Genomic DNA, 22,544 nt, shown 5'->3' with positions numbered 1-22,544 from the left:
CCCTCCCTCTCTGCCCCTCCCTCACTCTCTTAAAACAAATAAACTTTAAAAAAACCGTATCAAGAATGTGTAGTATCGAGTGATCAAGACGCAACTGAAGATCTGACTTTAATTATTAGTCCGGAAAATAACTTGACACTAATCATCTTTCATTTCTCAGAGGCTGAAGATCCAAAAACAGACAAGGTCACAGACAGGGCATGGTCTTTTAGTCTCCTTTTATGTATGTATTTATTTAACCAACTCATACAGAACTTTCTACAGTCCAGGCTCTAAGCTGTTTGCACTCTGCCTGTTCCTCATCTATAAACTAGGGGTAATAATAATAATACCTACTTCATGGAGTGGTCAGGAGGTTATATGAGGTTAAGTAACTTGCCTGAGGCCACGTATCTAACACCATGCTCCATCTCCTTTACAACTGGTTTAACATCTGCTTCCCTTCACTACTGGTTCATTCATTCTCCCAATTTACTGCAAAGAATGACAGAGGTAGGATTCATCTGAAAGATCTATTCGATACCTTTCACTCATCTGCAAGTTTTTTAGTACTTGTTTTTAATGGGTGCTCAGTTGAAATTTACAATATAGGAAAACATTGTTAAATATTCATTTAAATCTTGGTTTAAAATCTCATCATATGCGGAGAAAGAGGATCTCTTTTGCATTGTTGGTGGCAATGAAAGAGTGCAGCCACTCTGGAAAACAGTATGGAGGTTCATCAAAAAACTAAAAATAGAGCTACCCTACAACCCAGCAACTACACTACTAGGCATTTATCCAAGGGATATAGGTGTGCTGTTTAAAAGGGACACATGCACCCCATGTTTATAGCAGCACTATCAACAATAGCCAAAGTATGGAAAGAGCCCAAATGTCCATCGATGGATGAATGGATAAAGAAGATGTGGTATATATACACAATGGAGTATTACTCGGCAATCAAAAAGAATGAAATCTTGCCATTTGCAACTACATGGATGGAACTGGAGGGGATTATGCTAAGTGAAATTAGTCAGAGAAAGACAAAAATCATATGACTTCACTCATATGAGGACTTTAAGAGACAAAACAGATGAACCTAAGAGAAGGGAAAAAAAACAATATAAAAACAGGGAGGGGGACAAAATAGAAGAGACTCATAAATATGGAGAACAAACTGAGGGTTACTGGAGGGGCTGTGGGAGGGGGGATGGGCTAAATGGGTAAGGGGCACTAAGGAATCTACTCCTGAAATCATTGTTGCACTATATGTCAACTAATTTGGATGTAAATTTTAAAAAATAAAAAATAAAATTAAAAAAATAATAAATTAAAAAAATAAAATCTCATAAATAGAAAATATAAATGAATAAAACTAAAATTTTTTAATAGTTTTGAGAAATTATGAAATCTTCTCCTTTTAACTACTACCTGACAACAAAATTTGATCTTTGGAGTAGAAAAGGAATTTGTTCAGGCTTCGGTTGATCTGGTTGAATGGTAAGCCAGTTTGTGCTTTTCTAAATAAACTTCCCTAGTCTGGGCAATTACTAACCACATGTTAGTGATAGTGATCCAACATTAACATGCAAGAAACAAAGTGACCAAAGACAAAAAATTGCATTTCCAAGTATGCCATTAGTATATGCCATTGGTATAAGCCTCCCATATTCATTCCTCTTTATGTGCAACTTCCCGGAGACAGTGTTTTTACCTTCTACGAAATGGCCTGAGCAGCATCTCCCATGCGTGGGTGATTCAGGGCTCTCCCCTCTCTAATCCAGGCCCCCAGTTGTGTGGCTTCTAGCTGTGGATTTACATTTAAACAAGTTAATTAACATGGCGCTCATTTCACCTTATAGGATGCCCAGGTTCTGTAGGCATCCTTAGTTTCAAAGACCCAGTTCAACAAGGGCATCAGGCTAAACCACAGGCTGGAGGTTTCCGGTTAGGCAATTGCTTTTCTGTCATGTCCATCCCCCACCCCACCCCACCACAAGTTTTTCTTGGACTTTTAGAGAATTCTTATTCCCTTGCGAAGTATCAGAAAGTTTTGCTTCTATCATGACTTGTCCTTCCTCATATTTCCCTAGACTGTGAAAATTACTTTTAATCCATTAGTCTCATTTAAAAGTCCTATTCCTGGTTTCTTTAGTTAATGGTTAAGCAAAATCATGGTCTAATTAAAGTACTATTAGGCCTTCGTCTAATAAGAGTATCTACTTTTCGGGAGAATTTTTTTCTTACACACAAGAAGCATGTAAGCATGTGTTAGCATGTGTTAAGTAGCATGTGGGGAATTTTGAAAATTCAAACGAAAAGTAGGGAACCAAATCCCCTCTAATCTCACTATCCTGAGTTAACACACTAATAACATTTTAGTGAATATCCTTATACTTTTTCCACATGCATATTTTTTGAATAGTTCCTTTAGTAATGTTTTATATACAAAAGTATTTTTTTAATTTCTTGCTGCAATTTTATGTAACGTCAATTTTAGTATTCACATGGATATGCTTTAATTCATTTAACCAGTATGCTATTGTCCTCAGGTTACCAGTCCCTGAGGACTGGTACCTAGAAGAGAATGAACAACCAGAGACCCTGAGAACAGGAGCCACATGGTATGATGGCAGTCGTCATCTGATGGGTAGGAAAAGACTGCATTTGTGGTTAAATGTGGAGCAGTAATTATGTTAGATAGAGGATTCTTTACCACTGTTTCCACTGACGGAACAAATGGTTCTATCCTACACGAAGAAACTATAATGTTTAAACATTAAACCTCTATTGAGGGGTTTACCCATCTCTCAGTACATTTCTTTAAAAGTGATCTTCAAAGTCACGTTCAGCATTAGACACAGAGACCAAAATAGTTACAGAAACATGTATATATGTGGGCTAAGCTACACATACTTATTTCCTAGTTTTGTCCACTGAGAAAACCCAGAAACAGCGATACACACCCCAATAGCAACAAGCACACTCAGCACCCAGATCTTGGTTTCTAATACCATTCTCCAATAAAAGAAGCCAGGCTCCTTGAAGAAATGGCTGATTCTAGGGCTGATTTTTGAGGGTGATGAAAATGTTCTAAAACAGACTGTGAAAATGACTGTACAACTTAGTGGATATACATAAAACCATTAAATTGTACACTTCACATGGTTGGATTTTATGATATGTGAATTCTATCACAATAAAGCCAGTATTTTTTAAAATGGAGGCATGTTCAACAAAATACCTGACCAGCATGCCTCAAAATCATCAAGGTAATCAAAAACAAAGTCTTACATACTGTCACACATAAGAGGCAGTGGAGGAAACATGAAACTAAATGTACAGTGGTATCTTGGATAGGATCTTAGAACAGAAAAAGGACATTAGGACAAACCAGTGAAATATGAATAAAAAATGTTCATAGCAATATACCAATGTTTGCTCCTTAGTTGTGATAAATGTAGCACACAGTAATGCACTCAGGTTTGACTCCACAGTCTGGTGTTTTTAACCACTGAACACCCTGTCTCTCTTGTAGCCCTTACTAATGGGAGCTGAGCCTTGTTCCTGCCTGAGTGCTGCTTCAGTCTGGGACCACCTCCCTTTCTGAGGTTGGGATTCATAGACATGTGGGGATTGGGAATAACCCTGAACCATGTTAGGTATACTCATCCAGGCCCTCACAGTGGAAGCTTATCTATCTCATCCAAGCCTACCACTGAGATCCCAGGAGACACCATGAAAAAAAAGTTGCACAGGTTTAAAACAGAATTATCACTTTCTTCATAGCTCTATCTAGAGATTAAAATATAAAGCAGAATCAATATATCTGAGAACCATGTTAATGACTCTCTTCTGTTCAAGTCATGAGATGATTCACCATGGAGTGGGCATTCAAATGTTGAATAAATAATTAAATGAATTAGCTTTCAAAGGCATTAACTATCTTTTCTTCAAACATTTAAAAAGTTAAATTCTGCTTTCCCAAAGACCTCTGAAGACTGAAAAATCACCGTCTATAATCTAATACAAATTAGCTTGAAATAGGAAAAGATCTTGCAGATGGTGTTTCTCTCTCTGCTAGAACTCTGGTCCTGCTTCCAAGAGGCATGGTGCATTTCTAGTTTCAAACTAAACTTGACAGGGATGCCCCAAACATTACTTTTGTGACCCAAGACATGGACAAGACTAATAGGAAGAGGCACTGGCTGTCAAGTGTGGAGGTTCAGGGGTTGAGGGAGGGGGAGGGGGCATGGCCTCCCTGACCATTAGTATCTGCAGGGCTGAAAGGCAGCCTGTAGCTATAAAGAAACCCCCCAAATCGGAGTTCTCCACCTTTAACCAGGTATGCAAACTTCCCACTGTTGGAGCCTGAGTTGCACTTCAGGATTAAATACAACCGTTTTCCCAGATCTTTACCAATTCTCATCTTCTACAGACTGGAATGAACCACAGATAAGTCTCAAATAACCTTGAGGCCAACAGTATTTCCTCCCCCACTAAACGTCTTTACAGGCTCAAGTTATGAAGAAATAAAATTAGCTAGTTTGCATTTCTATGCCTTTCCCTCTTCTTTCCTTCCCAATGACCAAGATGATAACAAGCAGTTCAGTAGCTATAAAGCCAGGTGGTAAGAAGACAGAAAGCAGAAAGCATAAATAATTGGGCTTGCATGTAGCACGGATAGGTATCAATAAGCATTTTCAGCTTAAATTATAATTGTACCAAGTCATGCTACACAAGCTCCAACAGCCTGCACCCACCAATTTATATACCCTATTTTTATTCTTCCTAGAGACCAAAAAGCTCCAGAAGTGTAATAACTGATAATTGCTTACAACAAATTAAAACTGACTTCACATCATTTTTTCCCCTAGACATCTGGTTGCAAATGTATTTGAGACAGGATGATTTTTGGTGCTAAAGGATGAAAAGAGAAAGGAACCAATTAAAACAGGAACTCCTTTCCAGGCTGAATCAGAAACTTAGCTGGTAAGAGCTGTGCCTCAACTTGGGTGTTGGGGGCAGGAAGAGGGGAGATGGGATATTCTGGACATGATTAAACTTTACTGTGCAAAGAGGACCCTTAGTAAATCTTATTTCCTGAACTATTAGAATAGAATGGATGGATTGTATTGGCCCATAATTTCACTGCCTAAACTGCAAAACTGAACTAAGATTATTTTCCCCTTTGTTGTTCAAATTTTCAACACAGGTAGCATTTAACTTCAGTTGTAAATGGCATAGTCTGTGGACTCCTGCTCTCTGGTTCAGTTCTTTTGGCTCCTAATGCCAAGCTCCTATCCATCACGTGAGTCATGAGTGTGACCTACCAGCCCAGTGCTCTGTACCCTTGGGCCACAAGAGACATTTGAGCCTCCCGGGGAGAAAAGACTACTTCTGTCAAGCCTCTCCAGTGCAGAAAGGACCTAGGGATCAGATTGCAGACAATTCCTCAGTAACTCCCTGTCTGGAGAAGCACACCAGGCACCAACTCTGCAGATACTGTGTGAACCTGCCTGACCAGCTAGACAGTCACAGCCCTAGGAGGACAGGACATAAGAGCAATAAAGCCACACACTACTCATACTTTCCAGAAAGCTGTTGAGAGCTACTCAGAACTGGGTCTGCCATCTCTTTCCCACCCTCCCTCCCCGACTGCTGCCCCAGTACAGTATCCCTGCTTTCTGTCCATCCACCTTCTCCTGGTTGCTCACAACTGCACCTTGCACAGGGCCAACACAGCCTCTCAAAACCCAACTTTAATTTACCTTAAGTTCCCACTCGTTCTTTTAGAATCACCTAGCTTAACTTCCTGCGGCAGGAAATAATGACCAACTATCTAGGAGAAGCCCTCATGCCTGGCCATGTCTCAGGTCACTGGCCAGTCTTTGAACAGGCTGCCCAGCTCTGTTCCTGTCAGTTGTAGCTTGGAATGTTTAAGGTCACACGAGACAAAACCAGTGTACTGAAGCAGCGGAGGCTGTGGGCGGAACAGGCAATGTGTACATATGACCATTTGCTGGAAAACTGTTATATGTCAGCATTGCACCGGGTGCTACATTTCAAATACCTTATTTCGTCCTTACAACAATTCTAGTAGGTAAGTAATATTTTCATCTCATTACAAGTGAGGAAAAAGGTTCAGAAAGATTAAGTAAACTGCCCAAGATTATACAGCTGATCACAAATGCTGGAGAAACAGCCTCAAGAAATCTCCCTATCCCATGTTACTTCTCTGCTGCTGACCTGCTTGTCATGTACCAGCCGCCTTTGACCTGCTTTACCCAACCTTTTAAGTTTGGATGATGAGAGTCCAATTTCTCTTTCAAGCACAGGTAATGGTACTTTATGAAAACTAAGCCAAACAGCAAGCAATTAAAAACAAATATAAAGCATAGAACATAACCTTGACCATGCATTTGCTGAGCACCTGTTGCAGGCCAAGCATCATTATGGGCGTTGATGGGACACAAAAATCAAGACGCATTCTCTCCCCTCACAAAGTTTACAACTGAGTATGGGGAATAAGCAAACAACTGCAAAGTAAACGGAATAAATGCCATAGAACAGATGTATACCATGTGTTACAGGAATGTAGAGGAGAGAGCTAATGCTCTGACTTAAACCCAGGAAGGCTTCTCGGAGGTGACTGGAGCTGGGCCCTAAAGCGGGAGCTAGTTTCATGTCATTTGGTGGTCACACCAGCCTGGGTAGAGCATGGCCTGGACCCCCACAGAGAAGAAAGATGCCTCAAGTGTGGGGAATGGCTAGAAAATAGTTTTAGAAGATAAATCTGAAAAATAATTATGTGGTAGGTAAAGTGGCCAGGATGCTATTCTGTGGACAGAGGAGGTTATTGATGTGTTCTGGGCAAGTAAGGTGACCAGAAGGTTCTGAGTCCATCACCTGTGTCTTGAAATGGAGGTACTAGCTTGGAGAGGGAAGAAACAAGGGGTGGAGAATACTACTGTCACTGCAAGAACATAGTTCAGAGACAACTGAGGGCCTGGACTGTGGTGGAAGCTGGGAATGGAAAGGAGCCGACTGAAGGGCCATCTGGGAAGGAGGAAGCAAACTGGATATAGGTGTGGAGGGCTGGCTATGGTGAAGAGCCAGAGGAATGGAGCATGACAGGACCTCCTCCGGGTCTGGAGACTTGTTCTCTGGAGTCCAGCTGGGGCTCCAGTGCTGGGCACAGAGCAGGTGCTCAGTGGTTACTGCCCCGAATGAACTCAGGTCTGCTTGGAGGGTAAGAAGTGTCAAGTTACATACACCTTCTTCTTACTAAATACAGCAAAATGTTTAGAGGAATTGTGATGATGGGTTAATAAATCTCTCTTCTATCATTGAACTACGAAATAAATGCAGCCCATGGCTGCCTCATGTTTGCCAGTCCACTCAGCAGCACCAATAAACCTTGGAAGATGAATCCCATTATTATTTTTGTTGGATAATGAACTAGTGTTCCCTGCTATAGCAAAAAGGTGAAAACACTGAAATCCTAAGACCCGTCTAACCTTCTTTTCTTCCAACTCTGCTTATATCTTCATCAAGAAGAGTACTTACAAGATGTCTAAACAAGAGATAAGAGGCTGGGGCGCCTGGGTGGCTCAGTCGGTTGAGCGACCGACTTCGGCTCAAGTCACGATCTCAGTTTGTGAGTTTGAGCCCCACATCCGGCTCTGTGCTGACAGCTCAGAGCCTGGAGCCTGCTTCAGATTCTGTGTCTCCCTCCCTCTCTGCCCCCACCCCCCCACCCCCACACTCTCTTTCTCCTTCAAAAATAAACAAAAAAAAATCCTTTTTTTTTTTAAAGAAGAGATAAGGGGAGGACAGTTTCTGAAAGAAACCTCAATTGCCAGTTGGCCAGTCTAACCATAAGCACCATGGGAACTGCTAAGGCCACCTGACATCAGGACTACCACCCCACTTCTTTAATTCTGTGGTTTTCTGCTTGCCACACAGCCAGGCCCTTCACCACCCAATCTCACTTAATACAGAAGATCGAACAAATCCCTAATAATTGCATGGTATTCTCCAAGCACTCATATTTTAATTTACAATTCTAACAATTTGCCAAAGAACCAGACTGTCTGCCGAAAGTTAAAACAGTAATTTTTAGAAGCACAGCAACTGCACTTAGGGTTGTAACACAAAAAGCTGAAGCTACACATAGGTTAGAATATAAGTGGTTTCCTATTTGGTGATTTCAAGTTATGCAGGCTAGGTCACCTGGTTGAGCTCAGTTTCTTCGCTTAGGTGTCTGATGCTTGGAATTCTACTATTAGACATGTATTCCTTTGAAGTATGCCTTGTCCTCTTGCAGGTCTTTCAAAAGCATTCCATTTTTACATTTTATGAACCAGGCTCTACAAGTTCAAAGATGAGGAAATCACTGGTCCTATAAATCAAGAAGTTTATAGTCTGAAGAAGTGTTACTCGTACAACAGAAATAAACGAAATCAACAGTCATGGAATTCACCAGCAGTAGTGGGAGCTGAGGAGTGCTCCATTCTACAGACATGACGAACTAACAAGTTTTCATAGAGGAAACCCTCACAAATATTCAAAGCTGACTGAATGTGTGCACTGTGGGGCATGAGGACCCTGGGGCTGGCGCTCCAGGCGCAAGAGCAGTAGGGGCCAAGGTGAGAAGTGGAGCAGCAAGGGAGGTGAGGGACCCGGAGGGGATCAGCCTGCCAGCAGAAGGCAGTTAGGCCAGATTGGTGAGCAAGAGTGAGGCTGTGTACAGCCTCAAACATACAGTAGGTCACTTGAACCATACAAACAGCATGGGAAAAGCCTAGCTGACTACAGCTTATCAGAGACGTCACATACAGCAAAGGAAAAGGGCTGGTATGACTCTCAAAGGTAGCCGGGCCACCACACACAGGAGCTTTTCGAGCGCTCCTGGCTTATACAGCACGTACTCCTAACTGGACACAATTCCAGCCTTTGGTTGAATCACAGTCCTCCACAATTTCGCACCAACTCTCCAGTTTTACCTTCCCAAACCACCCAAGCTGGTCAAAGTTGATTCGCTTGGGGCTCCTCCTGGCCTCCACTCCCCTGGAATATGTTCTACCTCTCTGGAGCCTATCACCAAGACTCCGCTCCAATCCAGGGGGAGACCTAAAGCACTTGAACATCACATGAGCTTGAGGTGTTTCCCCTCACCTCTCCACATTTTATGGGAAGTGCTGCCTGAATATTTAATTCTGCAATTACTCACATGCTGACTTATCACTTCAACTATGAGATTGAGAGGACAAATGTCTCATTATTGCATACACCACTAGAATCAGAACAGAAAGAAAACTACACGAAATTTGTGTAGTTTTCAAGTGTAAGACTGGAGGAGAAAAGAGACAGTTCTGTTCCCTCTTAGTTAATATCAAGTGGCGTAAATTTCATAAAGATGCATGCATACATAGCCCTTGCATAGTTGAAAACAGATGATCCCATCCCACCCCATCCTCAAAATCTGAGATCTGACATGGTATAATTTTATTTGAATTATCCCAGCTAAATGAGCACAATGGGATTATTAATCCCGTATCTTTTGTTACATCTGTACTGCCATCTGTTTTAAATAACTGACTATGCTTACACCAGCATTTTACAGAGAAGGCATATTCTCATAATGTATTCACTTTTCCTACATTTTGTCACTTGACCAACCAGGTAATATTATTCCTACATCACATCCGAGTTAACCACTGCCCAGGAGATTGCTGCCTTGCCGAAGGCAGCACAGCTACATGGAGTCAGAAATACATCAAGTTAATTAGATTTCAGGCTAATGTTTTATAAGCAGAATTAGGAAGAAATATTTCTAAAATAGATTCCCAAAAGAACACCTAGCAAATGAACTAGGAATCTTACTCTAGGTCATTAATATTCTAAGATTTCATGACAAGATTCCTATTCCCAATTCTCAATGTTTTTCTACAATGGTTCCCTTCTGAGATCCAGAGAAGTCACACAAAGGTGAAACTGTATATAAGAGAGCTATGCTTTCAGTAAGCTTTAAATTCAATTTATTCCGAAACTGTGATGAATGTTAATTCCCTCTTTGTGTCTTCATGAACTCTAAAAACATTCAAGGGATGGCCATCACTGTGTATTTAACAAAAAGATTTTTTTTAGTGTGTTATGTGACTGTTTCCCATTGTTTTACAAAGAGAAATCAATATAGTATTTAATGTGTAGAAAGCATATTTGGCATGTGTAAACCCAGTAAATATTCACTTTTATACAGTATAGAGGGTGTACAGTCTAATCCTAAAAGGCACAGGATAGTTTTAAGCCTCCGTAGTAACAACTGTAACTAACAAAGCAAAGCTCCAAAGTGAGAAGTACACATCCAACTTGGATGTAGGCAGACTCTATACATGTTTACTTTATGTAGCATGGTATACCTGTCTCTCCCCTAAGATGTGTTGAGATTTTTAAACATCTCTATCTTTGCAAAATATTCCAACTCTTAACATCAAAACCAAGAAAGACAACTCTTTCAATTGTTAAGGATACAAGTATATTTTATGTGTATCCTTTGATGTGCAGAAAGGAAAAAAATCAAAATACTCAAGACACCACGGTTCTCAAACTATTCAGAGGTACTCCAAGACACCGCAGCAAACTCAGATACACGCAAGGTGAACTACTAGCTTGTGGTGGGTCCATTTCAACACAGCAGCATGCTGCACTCCTTTCAATGTCTTATCTTTGCAAAGCTAAGTATTCAGTGGCTGCTGTGATAAAAAAGTACTGTGCAAAACTCAGCATGGACTAGAAAACGGAGATAGCAGTGTTCATCTATGCCAGAGTTTATCAAGTTGCACAGTCCCCAATAGAGCATACATTTAGTAATTAACTCCAGTTATTCAAAAATGAGATACATTGTTTCTTTCAATGGATGTGTAATATTTTTTCAAGTGGCTACTATGTTGTTAGGACAAATATTTTTCAAGTTGTTTCAACATTACTATCACTTAAAAAATGGAACTATTACTTATTTTGGTCTAGGGTTGCTATTAAAAAATCACTAACGGAACTGTGAAAGGAAAGCGTGAAAACCCCTACTAAATTCACATCAGTTGCTTTAAGAACCTGACCAGAAAAAGAAAAGAAAAAAAAAGTAAAAAAGATCTTCCAAAATGTTTCCTATTCAATGGCAAATTATTAAATTTCTCTTTAAGCAAAAATCTGAAAACAGGCTAGAATGGCAACATACTGAAATATTCCAAGATACCGCATTTACTTAAAAATCTCTGGGAACTTTTATCAACTTTGGGGAAATTTCAACTATGTGCTCTATGGTTTATTCAGTAATTAAGGAAAGGCACTATTTTAATTTTTGAATCAGAGTAGTTAAGAGTATGTAGAGAGTGCTAGCTGCACTAGTTCACTTTTTGTAGGCTTGAAAATTTTTAAGGAGATTCCTGAACACAAAAGGGTCATGGTATATATCGTTCTTGGTGCTTTTTTCCCCCCAAAACAATAAGCACTATGAACAAGTCCAATTCATTACATCACCACCCACACTATAAGAGAAGTTGCTTTTGAAAAGAGTCAGAAGATGGAATTTTCTTGCACCTAGCTGAATATTTTTTGTCTGTTGAAACTTTTTAATTTTTTAAGTGATCTCTGCACCTAACATGGGTCTCAAACTCACAACCCTGAGAGATCAAGAGTCACACTCTCTACCAACTGAGCCCGCCAGGTGCCCCAGAAGCTTTTTCTTAAGAACAGGTCAATCACACCACAGCAATGTAGCTACCTGAAAGTAATTACTTAATTCAGTTTCTGAACATGGTTATTTCCCTTAATCATATTAGTGACTTAATACATTTACTTTCATGGGTTTGATCAATGCTCACAGTTCTCAACAAATAGGATCCAACTTTTGTATCAAATTAATAAAGGTAATAGATGTTTGAAATAATTGAGGACAGAGTTGATCAAATATAAATAAGTATGCATGAAGTCAAATAAGTGTGTGTGTGTGTGTGTGTGTGTGTGTGTAGGACTTTAATTTTCAAAACACATACACACAGCTAACTATTCACTTAAAAAGCTATCTAATATTTTGTGTCTATCATGTCCACTGTTATACTCTGGGCAAAATCCTGACACCCTCCTACAGAGACAGATTCAACTTATTATCCAGAAACCCGACAGTATATGCAATTTCTTACTTCCCATACCCCGATAACGTCTGTCCTCTTTGTTCCTCCTTCACCTTCTCATAAACACTGATGTTTAATGACAAATTATGAAAGTCATCACTGCCTCCCTTATGAAGTGTATTGAAAACAAAAGGCATTAAAGTCATTTCATATTAATTTAGCAAAGCTATTTTATGCCAACATCACCACAACATACAAGGTATTTCAATATACCATGAACAATTCACAACTATACTACTTACTCCAATTAACAAAATACTTTTTTATAAAAAAAATCTGTTCAAAAGGTTACATTCACTTCTTCGTTTAATACCATAAGGTTTTAACAATGCCACATTAGGTTCAAAGACAGAAAATTACTTACCTTAAATATTTGTATTCTCCAAAGGCAATACTCCACTTGGATTACGTAAGGTTCAGGCTTCCTGAACAACTCAGAAAGATTTTGGAGCTACTGAACTTAGTATATCCAAGAAATAACGAAACTCTCCCCAAAGTCTCATAATTCTGCTAATCAAAGAGCCCTTAACAAGGTCAAAAGATGCCACGGGATCCACCAGTAAACAAAGACACTAATGGATACATAACTTGAAATGGAGCTGTTCAAAAAGTCCTCCCTCAGGGAACTTAGGTTGCAGGCAGGTAATCTCCAGCTCTCTAATGAATTATATCCAAATGACACAGCTCCAGAAGGATTTCAGTGGGTGCAATAATAGCTCAGTCTGTTTCATGATCTAGCTGGAGTCAGATTCAGAGAGGTGGCTATAACATAGGGGTGGATTGCTCCTCTTTGACAAAAAGCAAAAGAAGTTGTCGAGAGCCGCTAGTTCTGAAGTAATTTAGCTATGAGATGTTCAACAAGACGTTATCTGTGGCCTGCTCTTAGCATTTCTCTTATAGATTTGACTACGATTTTAAGCCATAACTAGACAGACCAGGTATATCTTTCAGCAATAGTTTTTTTCCAGCTGAGATTTAAAACTATCAATAATGGGGCCCTACCAAGATTCTATTTTAATTGATTTGATTGTGGGGTCTAGACATTATACAGATTTAATTCCTCAGGTTGAGACTTAATTCCTCTCCAGGGTTGAGAACCACAGACGAAGGGTCAGAGCTGGGTGGAATACCTGGGCCTCTTTAATATGGCATTTTGCTGGCATTTTGGTACTCTTTGCAGGATTCCAAATCTCTTCACTTGTCATTAAATGGTCAGGGAATAAAAAAGCCAAGGATGCCACCATTATCGCCATTATAACCCTACAGTGGTTAAAAAAAAAAAAAAGAAAAAAAAAAGATACCCTGGTTCCCTATGTTACCTGCATGGCTAAACTACCAGAGTGAGAACAAAGAGGGTGCTTTCTAAGGGTAGAGACGTCCAGCTTATATTCAGTTCCCTATTACTTTCTGAATTGGGTCAATGACAGGAGTACCCATTAGCTGAGGTGTGTCCTTACCACATTCCAGTGAGAATTCAGGAAACAGTGGGAGAAAGGAGGAGGGTATGGAGTGGTGGAAAGGAATAAAATAGAATAAAAAAGAAACAGAGGTATAACACTGGGCATGACAGAAACTAACCATTCTATTATTGTAAATAAGGAGAGAATTTACACTTTGTAAATACATTTATCCTTGATGGTCAACTATCCGCTGAGAACCTCCTGTTAAGCCTTGCCTTGAAGGGCCTTCAAACATAACCTCTTCAATACAGAGAAGACAAAGCCTGGATTCTAGCTCCAGCTCTGCCAACAATTTGTTGTATATAACAGATAATGGGACACTTTTCATTAGTCTCGAAGCCAAAGCACATTCTTGGTCAACTGTTCCAAAAACACACAGTAAAGAGACTGCTATCAGGTACATATATTAATGGGTAGTTTCCAAGTGTTGTGGTCACAACAGAAGATTAAGTGGTCCAATTTCGCTGATCTATACTACAGCTACAAAAAACAAGGTAATTAATATTTGATTTCACAATGTATTGTGATGTTTACCTATGACTGGGGTAAGGTCGCATCTAATATTAAAAGAACTTAAAAGCCAGGCTGTTATTTCCTGTACGGCTGAGGAGTATAAATGGCACCATTAAGGTGAAACTGGGTACTTGAAAATTCTTTTGTGCCTGCCATTGTGGGGAATAAATGATGTTTCCACTGATCTGCCTACCTAGCCCTCATCAGTACAAATAAACAAAATAATTAAATAGGTATCCCAGGCACGTGGTAAGTGATGGGAATGCAGTCTTAATCTACCAAGGATCATATTTAATTCTGAACTTCACTAGGTAACCATCACTAAGCTGAGCTTATTTCCCTAATGTAAAATGGACCATAAATCTTAACTTTTCCCAGCTGCTTGGATGACAGACTGTGAAGATACAGACTAATACTGTACAGCACAAAGCAAACAGCACTTTGCAAAGGAAAAGAGGATACAAAAAAACATCAGGGAAGATTTCTCAATTCCAGAAAAAAATTTTTTTTTTTTTTTTTTTTTTTTTTTTTTACTTTATGATGTCAGGATATGTTTTGGAGACACCATTTTTTCCAGTATTAAGAATTATAAAAAGGGTTTCGCAGACAGTATCAGGAAAACATTAAGTTAAAAAGTTTTAACAATTGCTTTTAACATCAAAATCTCTCAGAGCTTTGAATATAATGTATACCATGACTTTCCAAGACAGGACAAGTGAACAGCACTTTCCCAATTTATATGACCACCTAACCCTTTGACAAGGTTCATCTTGGTGGAGCAGTTTTCCACAGAAGATACATTAAAAAGAAAACACTTATATATTCTTCCTAGTTTCCTATTTGCTTGAATACAAAACTGTAAGACACTTCTGCTACAAGAGGAATTTTTTCACACAATGTAAATATTTGTAAGCCTTTTAGAGGTTGTCTATTCCAGGTCTAAGATAACATGAGTCCAAATCTGTTAAGGCCAGATCACTTACATTTCCTCTTTCCAAAAGGCAGTATGAATACCTCATCTTCAGGACAGAAAATAAACCCTTCAAGTTCTGTAGAAGTCAAATACCCCTTTGCTTTGGGGACAGGTCTCTGTTACAATAGACAGAAGTTCTTCCCTTGCAGGTCTGGCAATACAGTTTTCTTGTCCTCTGGACCAGCCAGAATAAAAAGTAGACTTCTACATCGCATAATTTTACGATTTACCTAACACTGAATCCCAAAGAAAATTTTGTACCTGATTGATACAAAGGATCTTGAAGAGGCAGCAACCTGAAATGGGTTTAGTATGCCAACAGAAACTAATCTAGTACATGTCAGTTAACCTCAATTAAAAAAAAAACAAACAGAACAAAAACTCACTTATGTTCTTAAATAGTAAGATCAGCTAAAACATGGAGAAATGGTTGTAGAATTTAAGTCTAGTACTATTTTTATACTGCATACATGGATGTTATAAAGGATCTGGTAGAAACCAGTGGCAATGGCAATGAGTCCTACACAAGTTCTTGAATCTTTTCTTATGAATGATAGAAAGATTATAAGGTTTGGCAATATCTTGCATGGACCAAGAACTGGTCACAAGTCTTCTGAGCAGTGGGTAATAATAAATCCACCTACAGATTACATCTAAGAGTTCATTTTACACTCTTTACTAGAAGATATAAACTGTGGGCATGCATGATGGTTTCTGTAGGCTCAGAGCTGGCCCTCTGACCAAATGAGATTAAAATGCTCAGACTTTATCGATGCTACACCAGAGATAGCCTCTTGTGGGAAAAAGAACAGAAACTTCCTCGGCAAGGCTATGGGAGCTGGCAACACTGGGGAGGCGGTGGGGGAGGGGCGGTGATAAAGCTCCTTACTAATGAACAGGTTGACGGTGAACACCAAGGCATCTATGTGGAACAGGATTTGAAAACATTTTAAATTGAGGCCATTCATAGCTTCCTTCTCCCATGGCCTCCCATGACTGTGATATGGCAGCTTACATTTGATAGCCCCAGTTTCTGCAAAAGTGACTGAAACAACCCACCTACACTTTATCTGATTATGTTCATCCCTTATCCCCACCTTTGGAGGAGTAAGGTTACTTACATGAAAATTCAGATTCTCTGGAAGATATACATACTAAGTCACACTGGTAAATAATGGGTGTTTCTAACAGCTCTTAGAAACTGGAAAGGGGACAGAGACTCATTACTAATCCCAAACTCAGCCACCTTCATACATCTTCATTGACAGAGACATTAATAGCAACAGTGAGTTTATACATAAAGAACAAGTGAGGCAAAGGCAAAAGCAGTGTCAATCTGTCTGAGTGTAGGCAATGGTGCTTTGATTATACCCGTACAAACTCTTCAGTCCCTTTTAGTTATCCCCAACTCAGCTCTTAAGCCGTAGATTTTTGCTGTAGAGAACTCAGATGTGATGCAGCCGCTCCAGTAACTCTTTTCACAGTACCGCATGTCAATACTGGGAATGGTTTCTAATCAATTTAAACTGAACACAATACTTTAATAGAACAAGAAGTTTATTACTCCCACTCGGTAGTTCCTGGGGGCTTTGATGTTAAGTCATACATAATTCGAGAAATACCAGGAATCTTCTTAATCTCAGTGACCATCTTTAACACCACCTGTTATAAAACAAAGATCATAAATAGAAGAACCAGGATCCAGTGCATGTCCAACAGACTTAGTAGGCTTGCATTTACAATTAAAATGTGATCTATCTGTATTATTGTCTTTCATGTGTATGGCATGGTCTCTGATTAGTGTTATGAGGTGAACCTAATTTCCCTCTATAGATTGAAGTGACTTAACTCAGTACTACTCAAAGTGCAGTCTGCAGTTGCCAGTCTGCAAGTTACGTTTGTTGCTTGTGCATAACAAGTGTTTAGAAACACTGATAGCAATGTGACATCCAAGCACGTGATTTTATATGTTAAAGCCAATGTGTCACAAATTCTGTGTGGCTGAAACATACAACTCGGAGGCCAGCAAGGTGGCACATAATGCACTGTAACAATAACCACTACCAAGTGTACATGAGGAGGAGGAGGCCTGGTCACTTGAAAGAACAGAGATTTGGCAAATTTGAGCCTAAGGGAAAACAGCCACACTCCCCAGCCTAGCTATCCAGCTATAACCAGAGCCTTGTATTAGAGTATGGGAGCTGCGGGCCACCTAATAAAGTTTCACTTTGGTTTTCATTTGCTATTATGCAAATAGCTGCTTTGGAATACTCCAGTGGATAGAGAGATAACAAGAGAGGAAGATGGTGATCAAAAACAGTAAGTAGAGCATTAAGCAATTCATGGGTGTCTAGCCATCACTGCATCAAATCTCATCCTTATTTCTAATAAACTCTTCTTCGTTCCCAGGGCTTTCACCCTTTCTTAGAAAACAATATTTAAAAATATTATTATTGGCAAGATTAGACAGAATTACACATTAGAGGTGGATACTCTCCATATAGTAATCAGACATCTGGAGGGTATAATAAATTTAAGGTCTTTTCTACTTCGGTACATTAAATTATTATGTGGAGATTGAAAAAAAAAAAGCCTATCTTATAAACAGAAAACCAACCCGAGAAATACTAATTTTATCATAGCCTATTCCATTCACCAAATTACAAACTATAAGAGATATTAAAAACGTGTATGAGAAAAAAAATATATAAATTACCTCTACAGGGATTTCATTGCCAGGCGTTGCAGGTATACCAGTCATAAAATCACTAGTAATAAAGGTTCGAATAACCACAGATCTCTGACATGAAGGCTGCTTCTGAAGCGGGTCTCGATCAAAATGTAATGGTGTCAAAATCACTGGCATCTGGCTAATTTTCCCAGCATACCCTAGAGAAAGGAAGTTAACATGCAGAACCAATCACGTACCATGGAAAAAGCCCTCTAACCTAGTTCCATTAAATCTTCCCAGACAATATCTAAAATCACATACAAAAGCATAACAGTTAAGACCATCATCATGCAGCATTGTTTTCAACAACGTTGTAAGTAAACTCAATCACAAATACAAACAATAGAATTTGATGACTGTATTAATGTTACAGTGATATGATTTTATTCTTGTTACCCAAGGTAGTTATAGTCTATTCTGCAAACAGTGAATTAGTAAACAGTAAACCACTGTCCCTAGAGGAAAAACAGAGTTAGGTTCCTGTAAGCCTCTGGTCACAACATTTTCATCAACCAATCAATACATAACCTGGTTTTACATGTGTTTCTGTTTAAAGACTCCTCATTTAATATTTATTCTGGATTCATTAACACTGAACTCATAGCCAACAGCACTGTAATTCATACATGAACAAAGCTTATCTAACCCACGTATTTTCTCCATAAGGCACATGACAGCCATTCTGTGCTTAGAAACCCAGACAGCACCTCAGCACTATGCTTGGGGGACATTTCAAATAGTAAAAGCAGAAACAAAAAGCACAGAAATGCAAAACATATGGTACCAAGTAGACTACAAAAAGGACACTTGTTTACAGTAATAGAGTGAAACAAAAAAATCACCTTATATAACCTAAACTGGGAACATGGGAGTCAGGCAACTCAAATTTTCTGCCCCTATGGACATGTCCACAAATGACCATAAAGGTGAATAATTTTGTATAGCAGGCAATATCACAGAACAATCCACAGAAATGAATAAAAATAAAAGCATCTCGAAATTCAAACTTGCATCCTCCTACTAGAAACTGTAATGCCACACTTCCAAATTCTAGTTACAGCATGTACTGATAAACAAAATGAGCAACTTACCAGACTCCCTGAGAATGTTATGTGCCTCAAAGTCAGCTTGGCGTAAAGTACTGAGCACCCCTGTTGTCAAGAAAGTGGGAGTAACATCTGTAGGAGGTTCTTTAACTGGTGGGCCAAATATATAGACAACTCTGGAAGGGAAGTAAAAATTATAGAGAAATTACATTTTAGTAGAAGCAAGGCAAATAGAGTATCATTCTTTCCCTTTATCCTGAGGCCCCTCTCCTACTTCCAATCACCACATGGGTAGGACAGGATGTAAGATTATAGAAGGGTCTATGTTCCATGTACCTTCCTGCAAGTGTATTCTTTGGAACAATAGTATCTCAGAATGTACAAATATATATGGAATTATCACGATTCCCTTTTCATATAATGTACTGGATAGATGGGTATCCCCCAAACTTCATGTCCACCTGGAATCTGTAAGTGAAAATAGGGTCCCGGCAGAAGTAATCAAGTTAAGGGAAGGTTGTAAGGACCAGAGTCTATGAAGGCGTCCTTCTGACAAGATGGAAATTTGCAAACAGACACACATAGAAAAAAGAGGGCCATGTGAAAATGGCAACAAAGATTGGAGTTATACTGCACAAGCCAAGGACTGCCAGTAAATACCAGAAACTAAGAAGAGGCAAGGAAGGATCCTCTCCCAGAGCCTTATATCATAGGGAGCATAGCCCTGCTAACCCCCTGACTTCAGACTTCCAGCCTCTAGAACTGTGAAAGAACAAACGTCTGTTTTAAGTCTCTGAGTGTGTGATAATTTGTTATAGTACCCCTAAGAAATCAATCCACAGAAGTCTGGGGAAACACTGAATTGAACAAATAAATAGGTTGCTTTATGACAAAACTTCAGAAACTGTACTATACTAATATGCACTAGAAACCTCCAAGATAAGTTTGGGAAATGCACTACAGGCTTATCTGACTACTCAATTTTGTTTTCACTTTGGTAAACACTGATCCCAAAGAAAGATTCTCATTTCCCCATTCTAAAAGGTGTGACCTGGGAATGCAAGCTGGTGCAGCCACTCTGGAAAACAGTATGGAGGCTCACCAAAAAACTAAAAATACAACTACCCTACGACCGAGCAATTACACTACTAGGCATTTATCCAAGGGATACAGGTGTGCTGTTTCGAAGGGACACATGCATCCCCATGTTTATAGCAGCACTATCAACAATAGCCAAAGTATGGAAAGAGCCCAAATGTCCATCGATGGATGAATGGATAAAGAAGATGTGGTATAGGGGCGCCTGGGTGGCTCAGTCGGTTAGGCGTCCGACTTCGGCTCAGGTCACGATCTCGCGGCATGTGAGTTCGAGCCCCGCGTCGGGCTCTGTGCTGACTGCTCGGAGCCTGGAGCCTGTTTCGGATTCTGTGTCTCCCTCTCTCTCTGACCCTCCCCCGTTCATGCTCTGTCTCTCTCTGTCTCAAAAATAAATAAACGTTAAAAAAAAAAAATTAAAAAAAAAAAAAAGATGTGGTATATATACACAATGGAGTATTACTTGGCAATCAGAAAGAATGAAATCTTGCCATTGGCAACTACGTGGATGGAACTGGAGGATATTCTGCTAAGTGAAATCAGAGAAAGACAAAAATCATATGACTTCACTCATATGAGGACTTGAAGAGACAAAACAGATGAACCTAAGGGAAGGGAAACAAAAATAATATAAAAACAGGAAGGGGGACAAAACATAGGAGGCTCTTAAATATGGAGAACAGGGTTACTGGAGGAGTTGTGGAAGGGGTGATGGGCTAAATGGGTAAGGGGCATTAAGGAATCTACTCCTGAAATCACTGTTGCACTATACACTAATTTGGGTGTAAATTTACAAAATAAAATAAAAATTAAAAAAAAAAAAAAAAAAGTGTGACCAAAATAGAATCTGGCATCCTACTATTCCCTGCCAAAGGAATAAATCACTACTTCTTTAAGTATATGTTTAAAAGAAAGATATACGCTTCCTATCTTAATAACGGTGTTAATAAAAGTAGCTTATAATAAAAGGAACAAGGCTTGAGGAAATTAGGATCAGGTAAGTACAACAACTTGAGGAGTCTTACCACTGGTTGGGAGGATCTGTTCCACAACCTTCACCCAGGAAACAAGGGGCAGTCAGGACGCGGGTATGACATATCCTAGCTCTCCCCACTCTTGACTCCAGCCAGCACACAACTGTCCCTCTTCTCTAGCCCTATCTATCTTTACCAAAGACAATAAATATCTCTTGGCAACTTCCATGATAAAGTTTAATGAATTTTTTTTTTCTTAGTAAGTACTTGGAATAAAAACACATAGAAGAAAACTGCATCACATCAAAACTGCCACTACCACCAACTAATTGACTGCCTCCTCCTAAACCTATGATAGCAAGCAGGTTTTTATCCCATGCATGAAAAGCTACACTTCGACTCAGCAATACAGTCCCTAGAGTTCATAAATGATCCCCTGAGGAAAAAGCAACTAGGAAAAAGAATGCCATGAACTTGCTCTGTCTTATTTTTTACAAACAAGCGTGTTCACAGAACGTACAGGAATAGGTAGTCTTTTACACCGTACAGAACAGTGAAACTGGAACAGTCCCTCCCTATACAAAGATTCCATAATGTGAATTAGGAAAATATTTGGCAAAAATAGAAAAAAAAAATTTCTTTAATTATTTAAATTCCAATTCCCAAAAAGGACCCTGACAAAGACATCTAAAATTCACCAAGACTCTTTTAAGGGTTTGTGATTCATGTATTAAAAGCTATTTTGGGGGGCACCTGGGTAGGCTCAATCAGTTAAGCGTCCGACTCTTGATTTCAGCTCAGGTCACGATCTCACGGTTCCTGAGTTCCAGGCCGGCATCGGGCTCTGTGCTGACAGTGCAGAGCCTCCTTGGGAGTCTCTCTCTCCTTCTGTCTCTTCCCCTACCCTCACCTCTCTCTCTCAAAATAAACTTTAAAAATTAATAAAATTAGATCTATTGTTTTGTTTGTTGTTTGTTAGACTTTATTTTTTGGGCAGTAGGGGAAATGTTTGGGAAAGGAGGGAGGAACACACGAGGGAAGAAGAAGACAGGCAGAGAAACCAGCATACAAAAGGACAGAGATAAAGTTTAAAAAAGGTGAGTGTCCTTTAGCAAAAGAAAAACTGAGCGAGAGCTCAAACTGTAAGAATGCTGTGAAATGAAAACCAAAAACAGTTGAGTCAAATTCAGGGAAAAGGAATTTTCTATATGACCTAAAAAGTTTATTTAGGCATTATGTATTCTCTAGAAGATGGATTATGAACCATTATTGTAACCAAGATAATTATCTCCATTCAAAATAAGCAATTACAAATTTACTGTTATTTATTAGTACTTCTTTTCAGTGTCATAAAGGTGCTTTCTGTATTTGCAGGCCTTAGATTCATCACGATAATAAGCCTTTTTAGTAAAACACTGGCTTCCCTGCAACTCCCTGTCTGAGAGCACAACCCAGGAGGCAGTTCTAGAACTATACACATCCTGCCGGGTGGACACCAATGGGTAGGTTCTTAATTACTGCAGCAAACTTGAGTAAACTGAAACCTCAAGAATTTTTTTTGGAAGGGATTATGCTG

At 39.3% G+C, this 22,544-nt stretch overlaps 1 protein-coding gene across 1 annotated transcript in view; it reads right to left on the bottom strand.

The window, feature by feature from the left end:
- Positions 1–14,636: 14,636 nt before the first annotated feature.
- The window catches only part of GMPS (guanine monophosphate synthase), an 81,022-nt gene continuing 73,114 nt past the window's right edge, over positions 14,637–22,544 (bottom strand). Inside the window, exons 14-16 of the mRNA XM_030329466.1 lie at positions 18,945–19,075; positions 17,839–18,011; positions 14,637–16,784 (exon numbers count right to left, since the gene is read on the bottom strand). Coding sequence (XP_030185326.1) covers positions 16,683–16,784; positions 17,839–18,011; positions 18,945–19,075 — 406 coding nt within the window. The 3' untranslated portion in view covers positions 14,637–16,682. The remainder of the gene's footprint in view (positions 16,785–17,838; positions 18,012–18,944; positions 19,076–22,544) is intronic.

The sequence above is a fragment of the Lynx canadensis genome, chromosome C2, assembly GCF_007474595.2.
Source record: "Lynx canadensis isolate LIC74 chromosome C2, mLynCan4.pri.v2, whole genome shotgun sequence".
NCBI lineage: Eukaryota > Metazoa > Chordata > Mammalia > Carnivora > Felidae > Lynx > Lynx canadensis.
This window is presented reverse-complemented; position numbering and strand designations above follow the sequence as displayed.